The sequence below is a fragment of the Lolium rigidum genome, chromosome 3, assembly GCF_022539505.1.
Source record: "Lolium rigidum isolate FL_2022 chromosome 3, APGP_CSIRO_Lrig_0.1, whole genome shotgun sequence".
NCBI classification, from domain to species: domain Eukaryota; kingdom Viridiplantae; phylum Streptophyta; class Magnoliopsida; order Poales; family Poaceae; genus Lolium; species Lolium rigidum.
In genome coordinates, this window is record NC_061510.1 from 332,426,756 (window position 1) to 332,439,659 (window position 12,904).

Below are 12,904 nucleotides of genomic sequence, written 5' to 3' on the forward strand. Positions count from 1 at the left end.
AGCAGGACGGGATGACGAGAAGCGGCGCTGTGTCGTGCGTGCTCTGGAACGTGTCCGTGCCGATCCTGGCATGCTCTGGGTGGCATGGGCACGGTCTGGTCCGAACTGTGCACGTCTCCTCTTCGACCAGGGCGAGTACAGGCGTGTTCAGTGGAGTGAGGTAAGCTTATTTGACAAGGTGAGGTCAACCAGAGTAGAGAGAAAGGGAGAGTTGGCATGGTGATGGCATGTGCATGACATGGGCTTGGCATTGGTCATTCTTCTCCTTTGAACAGTGATGCAAGGGCATGGTGAGGTCAAGGAAGGACAGAGGGTACTGTGGGTGACAAATAAGGCTAGGGTTTAGGCTAAGATCCATTGGATTTTGGTGTGTATGCTCAAAGTTGAATTGTGCACATAATGTGTTTGATGAAATGGTCGAAAGAGAAATATTTTTGAATTTTTCCAAACTTTTTCTTGGGTGTGATTCAAATAATGTTTGACACCTAGTGGTGGTGTTGGTTTGCAAAATGGAAAAGGTTTGGTGAAATCCAGAATGGGGATGATCTAGAATCTATTTCAATGTTGCAACTTTGCATGCCATTTATAAGAATTGGAAAATGAATTTTCAAGGTTGGTCTTCACCATTGTGATCACCTTGATGTTATCTTGGATGAGGAGAAAATAATTGGGAGAGTTTAGTTTAGAAATTTCTTAATACAGGGGCTCAAAGTAGGTACCCTGATATAATTGTCACTTTTGACCATTATCATATGTGAATGGGTTTTGATTTTTCTTTTTATTTGTTTTTCATTTCTTTGATTCAAATGTTCTTATTTTGAGTTTAATAATGTTTCCAAACCTTCTAAACAAAGTATAATGGCCTATGTTAAGGTTTGGCAAAAGTGGCCATAGGCTCATATGTGATGATATTTTTATTTTCTTTTTCTTTTATTTTGTTTCTCTTTGATCCAAATTGTATTCTTTTGGGTTCATTGAGTATTAGGTTGGATTTAGTAGTGGTTTAAAACCATATAATCAAGGTACACATGGCATATATTCATATTTGCAAATATGGCTTTATGCCCACATATGACTTTTCTTTTATTTCTCTTTTTCTTTGTTTCTCCTTGATTTTGAAATGGGGTAGGGTTTAGGGTTTAGCAAACATGCTCAACACTTTAAACAAACAAACATGGCAAGGATCACCACATACATGCATGCACTCTATGTACACCAAGCAATTAAATTTTAAGTTTTTGTTGGCTCCAAAATTTGGAAAGAGGGAAATTGAGTTTTCTTTGTTTTGAAAAATTTGGGGTGTTACAACACTTGACTAGTAGAACCTTACCACTGGCAAGGTACCAGTGGCGGGCCAGGGCCCGCGGCTGGTAGCCAAAAATGGCACGCGACTAGTAGGCTTTTCCCTACTAGTGATATATACAAGAATTGTCATCAATGTTCAACAAGTCCTAGCTACTTCAAAATATACAACCAACATCCAAATGCAACACTACACACAGTGCTTGGCAAGGGAGGTCCTCAACCAGGGCTATCTATGGTCATTATTCATATGCACAAAGATGTTCCCGTAAGCCCTGTTGTGGAAGAGGTGGCTCAGAGCCACCATCTTCGCCTCTGCGCTGAATCCAGGGGCATCCATGGCGCTGGAGTAGAGGCCCAGATTAACGTTGGGAGGGGTGGCATTGGTGATGTCTAGTGATGACTGGGTTCATGCGTCCAACAACAGGGTTGTTGCAGTACTTGTAGCGGCAACTATTTATTAGAAATTTAGTCCCAAAGGAGCTTTGCAAATGGCTATAAACACAGCCCCACAACTGCGTTGTCAGGCGCAACCACGTTCGCACCCAAACCGTGGTTTGGAAATAGCCTATACTATAGGTTGCTAAGATTTCAAATATTGAGAGTTCTAAGTAACTAAGAGCAAAGTAAATAACAAATGTAAACTAAAACAAGAGAGTATTGAGAGTGTGTTTGTGGTATGGTTGAGGGGTTCTCAAGGAGTGTAGGTTTCACCACTAGTATTGCTATTACTTATGATTAGAATGGACTATATCTTTGTCCAGCTATGTGTGGGGAGAACTCCATAATAAGATGTGCCCAGAAAACCATCGGTCATTGCATCTCTAAATAACCACAACAACTAGTCTTCTGCAAGCCATATATTGACTATTTGATATTAAGGATTTTACCCCATGGTTATCGATATGAGCTTAGTGGACCCCTCCTTATCCCCCTCATCCATGTGTTAGAGCACCGATACGGTAATGCCACTTCCCGCCGTTCACTCTACCACACTTCAAAGGGTAGTTCCCTCTTTGTCCATAAGGCAAATATTATGTGGTGCACTTAACATAACATCAAGAAGAGAACTAACACAAATTCATAGATCAAATGTATAAAACATCTTTATTTCACATCATAATATTACTAGGGTTTCTCCATATCTCCCCAAGAACAAAGGGACTACTCATACATGAAGGGGCTCAACATCATGACAATATGAATATGAAGGTACAGTTGCATACAAGTGTAAATCCTAATAGAGTTCAAATCACAACCAAGTAGACAATGGGATCGGAGATGGAGACGTTGATGATGATGATGATGATGATGATGGAGATCGATGCGTGGCCCTTCAAGATCCTAGCCTCCTCCTCCTCTTCTGTGCTGGTGGAGATGGTGATGGAGGTGGTGGCTATGGAGACGGCAGCGGAGCAGCAGGGCTCCGCCTCTAAGGCGTGGATGATGAAGGGGTGCCTCTCCTTGCTTCCTCCCCTCTTTCTATAGGCACTGGAGATTGGTTTCGTGAACCGAAGGAGCCTAGGCCGAATATGTCCATAGGGCCTTCACAAATGTTGTTCTGTTTGACGAAACGGACACAACGGAGCCCGGTACGGGTGGATGGTATGGGCAGACCTGCCCGTACCAATGGTCGTTAAACTTGTAGATGCTTTCGTATTTTGCTCGCCATTTCTTCATCTGGACTCCGATTGAGGTGTTTTTCGGCTCGTTGAACTTGTATGGACGAGGGATAAAACACCATGGCCTTACATATCAAATATAAGATGTTGGAAAGATATCACTTTTCCTATACCTTATATGGCTAAGTCTGGTGGCTGTAATTCTCCCATCTTGTACCCTCTTGGTCCCTTTTGCTTCCTTTTTCCATGATCTTCAATAACACCTGAATACATATCAAAGACAAGGAAACCATAATAAATTCCTACTAAACTACTAAACATGCGAAGCTCATGTGAAAATGAACAAGAACTCTTAAGTATGCAAAATAGGCATATGTTTATCTAGCTAGAGCATGAAATGAATAACAATATGAGTAATAGTATGCTTAAAAAACTCAGCAAAATAGTGCTAAATATCGAGCTATCATCTAGCGCCAATTCCTTCACGGATTTTGTCATGATGCTCATGCTGCCAACGTCCTCCTCTCCAAACACAGAGCTCTTCCTAATAGGGTCAACAAATATCTTAGCAGGAACACCAGCATCGGTTGTAGGAGAAGGAGGATGCACATAGTCATCATCAATTGGGATGGCGCCAGACTTCTGGGTGTCAATGTAGTCAGGGAAATGCTTGCCAAGAGGCTCACTGGAGCCCATGGCAAATCTGCTAGTGGCCAGGCCGAAGGAAAATATCTGCTAGGAGTTGTAGTTAATAGGCTTCTTCAGGTACATGGAGTCCTTGGGGTGTTCCTAAGACATGGAAGTGTTGGTTAGTTATCGCAGGGTACACAAGAATAGTTTGCTGAGCCAGCATATTCTGAAGTGACAAGTCTTAGTTTCGAGACATGGCCTCTGTAGTGATCGTCCTCCAGGATAATGGTGTGGGTGTCCTCATCCCATCGTGCACCACTAAGAGCATCTCTAGTCGCGTCCCCCAAAGCATGCCAAAGCGTTTGGGGGACGCTGTTTCTTCGTGCCGCCTTTGGGGGGCGTCGCTGAACTTGCGATATAATACATGGATTTGAACAAAATCCAATGAAATTTAAACCTAAAAGTAAACTAGTAGTACTTGCGACGCCTAGAGGGGTCGTAGTACTGGTGGAAGTTGTACATGATGTCATTGACGGTGTCCTTATTGCTGCACTCATTGGGCTCATCCTTCACCGCACCATTGGGCCCAGCTTCGCCGTCGTTGGTTAGGTTGACGAGTGGCATCCAAGCATCGCAGATGGACATGGAGATCACCGCATCGATATTGCCCCTCCATGCGTTTTTGTCGTTCGAGGACGCCATGAACGCATCGTGCAACCCTGGACAGTACTCGGGGTTGTCGCTGCTAGCGATGAGGCGTTGTCGTCGCTCGTACTCCGCCAGCTTCAGGGCCTTCATGGCTTCCTTGTCGTCTTGCTCCTCCTTCACCTCCGGCTTCGGAACAAGGAGGGCTCCTCTGGTACTGCCGTGCTGGTTCACGGATGGTGATGGTGCCGCCGTTGCTGCCGCGTCTCTGAATCGCGGGCGGCGTCACGTACTTGGGATCCTCCTTCACCTTGCACTTCGGCATGCTATACGGCGTGGCGCGGTGCGAGGAAGGCGCCGACCGTGCCGGCCCCGAAGAAGAAGGGTGCGAGTAGGACAAGTACGTCTTCCTTGGCTGCTAGCGTGCTAGAGCAAGAGGAGATGGTGGCGGAGAAGGTGGCATCTCTAACCTTGGGGAGCCATTGTGGATGCCGTCGACGATGTCCGGGAGGGTGCGCCCGGGAACGCCCCAGAAAACAGAGGCGCCCCTCCTTGTTCCACGTGTTCCTCCTGCCGACGAGGCCATCGCTGCTAGCTATGTCGGTGTCGTACTGCGCTTGGAAGAAGTCCGCCCACCAGTCATCGTTGCCGGTGGGGGCCCAGGATGGATCGGCACACTCCTCGGCACTGAGGCTCGCGAGCTGTGCTCTGATCGCATCCCTCCAATGATTCGTGCATGGCGGCGACGGGATGCCGATCCCGTTGATGGCCATACTCCAGCCACCGCTGCTTGGCAGGCGCATGTCCGGCGGGACAGGGTACCGCGCATGGTACAACGCCCACGCCTCCATCAATGTGAGGCTGCCGTGCCCGAAGCCGTTCACGGCGAGGATATTCTTGCGGGAGGACGACATTGGAATGTGGTGACTGGAAGGAAGGCGGCGGCTATCGAGAACGACACGGCGAGATTGGAATGTGGAACCGACAAGAAGGAAAGAGGAGGCACTCTTTATACAGCGACGGCAGGAGAAGCGGCATCGGGAGCGTTGGCTGCCATAAACGCCGGCACGGATGGACACGCGGACATGCATGACGAGCCGCTTCACTGCGCCGCCTGGGATAACCGCGAGGCCATTAACATTGCTAGACTAGAGGTAGACCACGGGTTTTGGACTTCCGTGTCAATGACGTGTTGGGCCCGCCACTCGCGACGCGGTTTCACGCTCTGTCCGGCGCGCCCGAAGCGTCCCCTGTGGAGCGGGGACAGGCTCGGGGCACCTGACAACGTATTGGGCCGCTCCGGACGAAAAGGGCCTTTTGGGGGCGCGATTGGGGCCGATAAAATGTCCGACGTACCCGAAGACCTTCGGGGGGCGCTTTGAGGGACGCGATTGGAGACGCTCTAAGATCTCTACGCTTGGAGACCTTGATCCACCTTGCTCTCCACTTTTGGAGGTGGTTGTACACCTACTATGAGGACATCTCTAACCCATAGTACTCATGAACCTTATGGGCTACATTGTTCAGATGCACCTCTTTGAACCTTTTCCTCGCTCCACTCTTGATGATCTCGCACATCTTGTTTAGCACAAAGGTAGACGGGAAGGGATCCACTTCATCGTGGCCTTCTTGCGCTTCAAGCCCCCTATGATGTGAGCTTTGCCGGCCTTGGTTGCCTTCTCCTTGTAGAAGGCTCGAGAAAGGTGCTCATCCCGGTCAACCAGAACAGAACGTAAGCCTCCATCGCCCTACTGGGAGAGAATCTCCGCTCATTGAGGGTACGTGAGTGACACCATAGCTATATTTTCTTGGGTCTTAGGAACTAGGGTGTCATGAGTGTCGACCAGGGCACGTGCAAAGGCCTTTATGATGTGTAAACCTACATCGTTCGGTAATGGACCAAGAACTAGTCGATCGACGACATTTTCATGCAAATCCACAACACTGTATGCAAGAAAGACATGGAGAACAACACATAAGATACATTAAGCATAGATCTACACAACTTCATGACAAATCGATATAATCTGGACATCCTTTATGCACATCAAAACAAAATTAAAGCAAGTTGGACATCTAATGCCACACTAGTAGGAAAAGCCTTATAGATGAGATTCTAATTCTGTGGCGCACCAGCTATTCGTGCGTGCGCCACAGAAATAGCTTATTTTTGTGGCGTACCTCGGATGGATACGCCATAGAAATTTGGTGGGCCCCACACCCGGCCAGCCCCAATCATTGGTTTCACTATTTCTATGGCGCATATGACCATGTGCGCCACAGAATTAAGACATTCTGTGGTGCACCAGCCCCGGTGCACCTTCTATGGCGCACATAAGTTCCATGTGCCACAAAAGTTTTTTTTGGCTCCCCACGCAACTCCACCCCCTGGATCGCCTTTTTTACCTCTGTAAAATATAAAAGAAATTTCAAAACATAAAATTCTTCGAGATGCCCATGTATTATGTCATCTAGTACCACTGAAAATTAACAAACCTGAATTTCGACTTTTTTTGCAAAATTGCGTTGGAAAATCATCAATGGATTTCTGGTTTCATACGAACTAGAAAAAAAACGCACAATATATCAAAATCACCGGGGGGGGGGGAATTCTACATTCGAATCCACCGGGGCTTGCCCGGTTGGACAATTTTTAGAATCCCCAAATTCAAAAAGAGTAAAAAGTTATGGCAAAATAAAGATTTTTTGCTGCAAAATAAAAAATTTGAAGAAAAAAATTCTGTGGCGCACCAAGTGCACATGCGCCACAGAATTGTAGTGCTAAATTTTGAATTTTGGCCGGTGAACACACCTCCTACTCTACTTCTCCTTCTTCGCTTCTCCCTTAGCCTCCTCTATTTCTCCTTCTTCTCTTCTCCCTTATCCTCCTCCACTTCTCCTCCTTTCCCTTTTTCTCCCTTCTCCTCTTTCTCCTCCCTTCTTCTCCCTCCTTCTCCACCCGACGACCTCCTCCTCCTCCGGCGAGCACCTCCTCCTCCGGCGACCACCTCCTCCTCCTCCACCTACCAACACCAACACCACCACCACCACCTCCACCTCCACCTCCTCCTCCACCAACAACATCCGACCGACCTCCTCTCCCTCCTCCTACTCCTCCACCCACCACCCCACCCACCTCCAGCGAAAATTTTAAAAAACAACTCCGGTGAAATTCTGGCGACCCCAGATCTAGATCTGGCCGCCAATTTTTTTAAAAAATCATAAAAAAACTATGGCGCACCACCACTCGGCTGTGGCGCACGCCCGCCCGGTGCGCCACAGAAATAAGACTCTGTGGCGCATGGGTCCGTGCGCCACAGAATTCTTATTTTTGTGGCGAGAATTCTGTAGCGCACAGCCCATGCGCCACAAAATATGATTTTTTGTGCGCCACTAATGAGGCTTTTCCTACTAGTGCCAGCTTTAATATATCGCTACGTTCTACAGATCAATTAGTACCAGCATCATATATTAGCAGGCTGGACTCAGATCTACCCGAACCCATAGCGAGAGCTGCGTGTTCCTCCAAAATCTACGGACCGAGGGTTTGAGAAATAACCAACGCCATCGGTGAAGAAGGAAGCGACGACCTTGATGACAAGGCCGAAGCAGGAGTCACCGACACGTCCGACAACTGCCGAGGAAGAATCCCTTCTTACCTGGTCATCGGTGAAGCGCCTTGCATGGACAAAGAGCTCGAAAGGGGTAAAATGGTGGCGCCACATTTGGGCGGTGAGAGTAGCGGTGGTATAAAGCTGTTCAAACCGGCGGGATGTGACGAAATTTCTCCCGCCGTAATTTTGGTGACGCGCGCGTTCTCGCGTCATCAGCTCGCTTGCACGGGGATAGCGGAGTTTCCCCCCTTTCCATCACCGCCAAGCTTGACTCGCTGGAAACGCCGAAATCGAGCGTGTCTTCGAAGCTAACTTCTAGATCGTTTTAAGAACCGTACGATACATGAAAGCAAAAGCCCCTGACGCACCAAACAGTCCAATCTTGACCCACTGAAGATGGGAAACGCTCTAGTGAGCAACTCGCCATTGGTTGCGCCGAACAGAAATATTTTGAGGCATGCGGCTGGGCGTTGTTTTGTATCCGACACTCACAAAAATCTTTGTCCTCCTTTAATTCATAGGATAGGAAAAAAACATAGGAATAGGGAAAACATAAGGTCGGGATGCCATGCTCATTTCAAATCTATGAGAAGATGGAGTGTATTTGAATGTAGCAAATGGATTTTTCTATAAGGTATGACCTAATGCTTTTTTCTATAGGAGTTACATTACAATATCGTATAGAATTAGTTTTCATAGGACATGTTTCTATTAATGAAATAATTTGTATATAAATTTTTTCTATAGAATCTAAATAGTACATAATTCTTTTACAAATTCTCAAAGGAGCCCTGAATAGTTGATACAGTGCGCGGAGCACATAATCCTCGCACTATTGAAAGAGTGCGATAATTAGAGATGAGAGAGGCGATGGATGCGTGATGAGCGAGGATTCATTCACTCAGCAACAGGCGGCAAGGGCACCAGTAGCAGGTCGCAGTGCAGCGAGGGCGCGGTGGTCCATCCCCATCTGGTTTCGTCCGTCACACATCACACACACACACACTACCGGGGACGAGCCAGCCATCAATGCGTTATTGCTCCCACCCCAAGCATTGAATGCACATCTTGTCCTCATGCCTTCCCTTTCCAACACCCTAATTAATGGCGCCCATACGTGCCTCCAAAACACCCCCCTCTTTCCCTCTCCATCCCATTTATCTTCCCCCTCCTTCTCCTCCTCTCCCGCGGTTGCACGCACGCGCCCCTCTAGATCTTCCTTCCCATCTCGATTCTTCTCCTACTTTTGTCTCTCGCGGTTGCTGTTCGTCGGATTAGTTGGGGGCTAGAACCTGGTTGCATGCAGGCGTGCTGCTAGATGGTTGCTGAGGCAGTTGGGTTCATGTCTCGAGCGGCGGACGGCGGCATGGCGGCGGAGCTCGTCACGCGGGACTTCCTCGGCGGCTGCGCCACCGCCGGCGAAGAAGCCGCCAGGCACGACGCCGCCGTGGTACGTACGCAACTCCAACTCGTGCTCTGCTTCCGTTCCACGAGTGCTCTGTCTGTGTCACCCTCTGGCTTCTTCTTCCTTGCGTGCTCAATTGGGAATTCGGGGTTGGACCGCCCGTGGTTAACTATGACTTTCTGACTTGTTTTCCTTCTCTTCCCACGTGGAGTTAGTTACTCCGGTCAAGAAATCTGATCGGGATTAGTAGTAATGACTTGTCAATGGCGTGTTGAGCGGTTGTATTAACAGCAGAGACGAGTAGACGACCGCGAGGTTTAGAAAATCAGCATAATCAGTATAAGTAGACTAGGTTGCTAGACCAGCAAAAAAAATCTCTACTTAGATTCCAGAAACTATTTTATTCGGCAGTTAGGATATGGATTAGCGATTGTTCTCTCGGTTCGGTCGAATTCGAATTCTCGCCAGTTAATTTATTGAATTTCACGTGTCTGCCATGTTTTGTTCCCGGCAATTTTAAGTTGTGGCAGCGTGAAGCATGGAAGAATCTTTAACTACAGCAGGCAGTTCGAGTGCTATTATCGCCGGTGTTATTGCCTGAACAGCTATTAATCTCCCGCTGCATGGCATTGATTTATTCTTTTTTCCTTGCGTGCAGACCGGCAAGTCGCCCTTGCACAAGCACCTGAGCCCGCCGTCGACACGGGACCTCAACCTGTTCCCCGTCTCCGGCGCCGCCACTACGCCGACGGCAGAACCGGCATCAGCGCATGCCGCGGCCACGACGACGTACCACAGCGTGTGCACGATCGAGAAGGTCAAGACGGCGCTGGAGCGGTTCGAGCGCGGCAAGCAGGGGCAGCACCCAGGTCACCAGCAGCTCAGCGCCGGCGGCTCCCCTTCGTCGTCGTCGGTGACCACGTCCTCCGTGAAGCGCGGCGCCGTGGAGCAGGGCGACGGCTGCGACTCGCCGTCCGCCGCGGGCGGGGGCGGGGGGATGGTGGCGGCGGCGTGCCCGCGGTGCTTCCTCTACGTGCTCATCTCCCGGAGCGACCCGCGGTGCCCGCGCTGCGAGTCCCACGTGCCGCCGCCCCCGTCGGCCCCCACGCACAAGAAGAAGCCAAGGATCGACCTCAACGTCGGCTTCCTCGGAACCTAGCCGTCCACCGCCGTACGAACTACGTAGCTACGGCAGGATGAAGAAGAAGAAGTAGAGATGGTCGTCGGTCTGTCAGTCATCATCCTCGTCGGCGCGTTAGGTAGGTATATGCCGGGTGCTCCGATTCGCCACGACTCCAGTTGCCCATGCGGCCGCCGAGAGCGACCTCCTAGAAGAAGAATCCTTGCGGTACATAGGGGGCTCCCAATTTTTGCTTGTCCATTAGTAATTTCCAGTTACCACTGTTACTACCAGTACCAGTATGTATGGCCGGCCGGCATCCCCAAAATCTGTCAGAAATCAATCCATAGGACATGATCAATCAAAAGCATCCCATTACTGCACGTCCGATTTGTTCATTTCCAGTATCGCTTCAGTTATTACTTCTGCTGCGGGCGTACAATATGGCACGGGAATCGTGGCGGACACTCATCGATCATCGTAATCCCCATTCATTGCAGATGTAGCCGCGGATTAAATGCCATGAACATGGACATGGATGCGACCAGTTCGCTCTTAATTATGGGATGCGTCACGGGTTTTTTCCGCCCCATTTTAATGTCGGGATGATGATGATGAGGAGTTTGACGTCGCAGCTGCAGAGCTTTGATGAGCTGCAGGCAGCAGCGCGGTGGAGTGCAGTTTGCATGCATGTATGGCCGGCATGAATGAATGCCAATTAATGTTCGATGTGATGGTTGTCCGTGCCCGCTTGTCTTTTGGTAGGGGATGACAGCGAGAGCCCAGCAGCAGGCCGGAGCTGCCTCCCGCCCGCCTGTGTTAAGCTTTTGCTCCGGCGAGGTTTTAATGGGCTGCAGACGACGCAGGCTACATGTCATGCAGGCGCCGTGTGTCGCTGTATGGGTTTTTTTTATAAAAAAAATAGACGCTGTGTGTCGCTGTATGGGCTCGAGATAGATAGGGGATTATTCATAAGTTCTACGCTTCTGACGTGCTATTTGGGCCTTGGATGCTTGCGCCTTCTTAAAACATTCTCAGGCTGTGCATGGTTCGGCCTTCTGGAAAAGAAGAAGAACACCAGAGGCCCATCGGGCTGGCAATAGGATTTGTTTTACAATTTTTCGTACCCCCCCCCCCTGGCTCTCCGTTGGGAGAGGAATTTCTATATGAGTGAGGGGTAATACTTTAAAATGGTTGGTCTTTCGAAAAACCTCACTTATGCATCTCTCTATTATCGCGACAATCGTTCCTAAGAAATGCTTGAGTATAAGTGCCATAGAGATACAACTTTACCCGAATTTTGTTGTGATTTCTTTTTTGATGCGGGGATTGGTGAGATATTGCGCGTGTATTTTCTCGGGGTTGAGCATTCAAAATGGGCCAAAAAAGTACGATCGATTCCTGTCGGATGCACATCCTGTTGAAGATAAAAACAGAGGAGAGAACACACGTACTCCACCAGGAAAGTACACCAAGGAATACGTAGCACATGTGAAAAACATAGTAAGAACGTGATACATCCAAAACGTATCTACTTTCCCGAATATTTTTGCTATTGTTTTGCCTCTAATTTGTGTATTTTGGATGCAACTAACACGGACTAACGCTGTTTTCAGCAGAATTGCTCTGGTGTCTCGTTTTTGTGCAGAAATCCAACTTTCAGGAAAATCCTCGGAATTTATGCGAAAAGTCTTATTTTTCCAGAAGATTGACGGAGCCAGAAGGGCAAGCCAGGTGGAGGCCCGAGGGCCCCACACACTAGGTCGGCGCGGCCCAGGAGGGGGGCGCGCGGCCCTAGCGTGTGGCCCCCTCGGCCGGCCTCCGACGCCCTCCTCTGGACTACTTAACGCCTTCAACCTAAAAACGCACGGGGGTTAGAAGAAATCGCCAGAAGACATCCAGTACGCCGCCATCGTCGTGAAACTCCGTCTCGGGACCAGAAACTCCGTTCTGGCACGCCGCCGGGACGGAGAATTGGAGGAGATCATCGCCATCATCACCACCGACGCCTCTCCATCAACCAGCCATGTTTCCCCCATCCATGTGTGATTAATTCCCCCGCTGTAGGTCGAAGGGGATGGTAGGGATTGGATGAGATTGGTCATGTAATAGCATAAGATTGTTAGGGCATAGTGCCTAGTGTCCGTAATTGGTACTTTTATGATATTGTTGCAACTTGTTATGCTTAATGCTTGTCACTAGGGCCCGAGTGCCATGATCTCAGATCTGAACATGTTATCAATTCATGATGATATTCATTGCTTTATGATCTTACCTGCAAGTTGTATACATGTATTGTTGTCCGGAACCCGAGGCCCCAAAGTGACAGAAATTGGGACAACCGAAGGGGAAGGCGGTGATATGAGGATCACATGTGTTCACGGAGTGTTAGTGCTTTGCTCCGGTGCTCTATTAAAAGGAGTACCTGATGTCTACGGGTGCTTCTATTCTTGTAGACAGTGTTGGGCCTCCAAGAGCAGAGGTTTGTAGAACAGCAGCAAGTTTCCCTTAAGTGGATCACCCAAGGTTTATCGAACTCGGGGAGGAAGAGGTCAAAGATATCCCT

General features: G+C 48.9%; 1 protein-coding gene across 1 annotated transcript; it reads left to right on the forward strand.

The window, feature by feature from the left end:
* The first annotated feature begins 8,867 nt into the window (after positions 1-8,867).
* On the forward strand, positions 8,868-10,720 carry LOC124700065. Its single transcript, XM_047232256.1, has 2 exons — positions 8,868-9,284; positions 9,901-10,720. Exons 1-2 carry the CDS (start codon positions 9,132-9,134, stop codon positions 10,375-10,377), a joined length of 630 nt encoding a protein of 209 aa, XP_047088212.1. The 5' UTR covers positions 8,868-9,131; the 3' UTR covers positions 10,378-10,720.
* Positions 10,721-12,904: the final 2,184 nt, after the last annotated feature.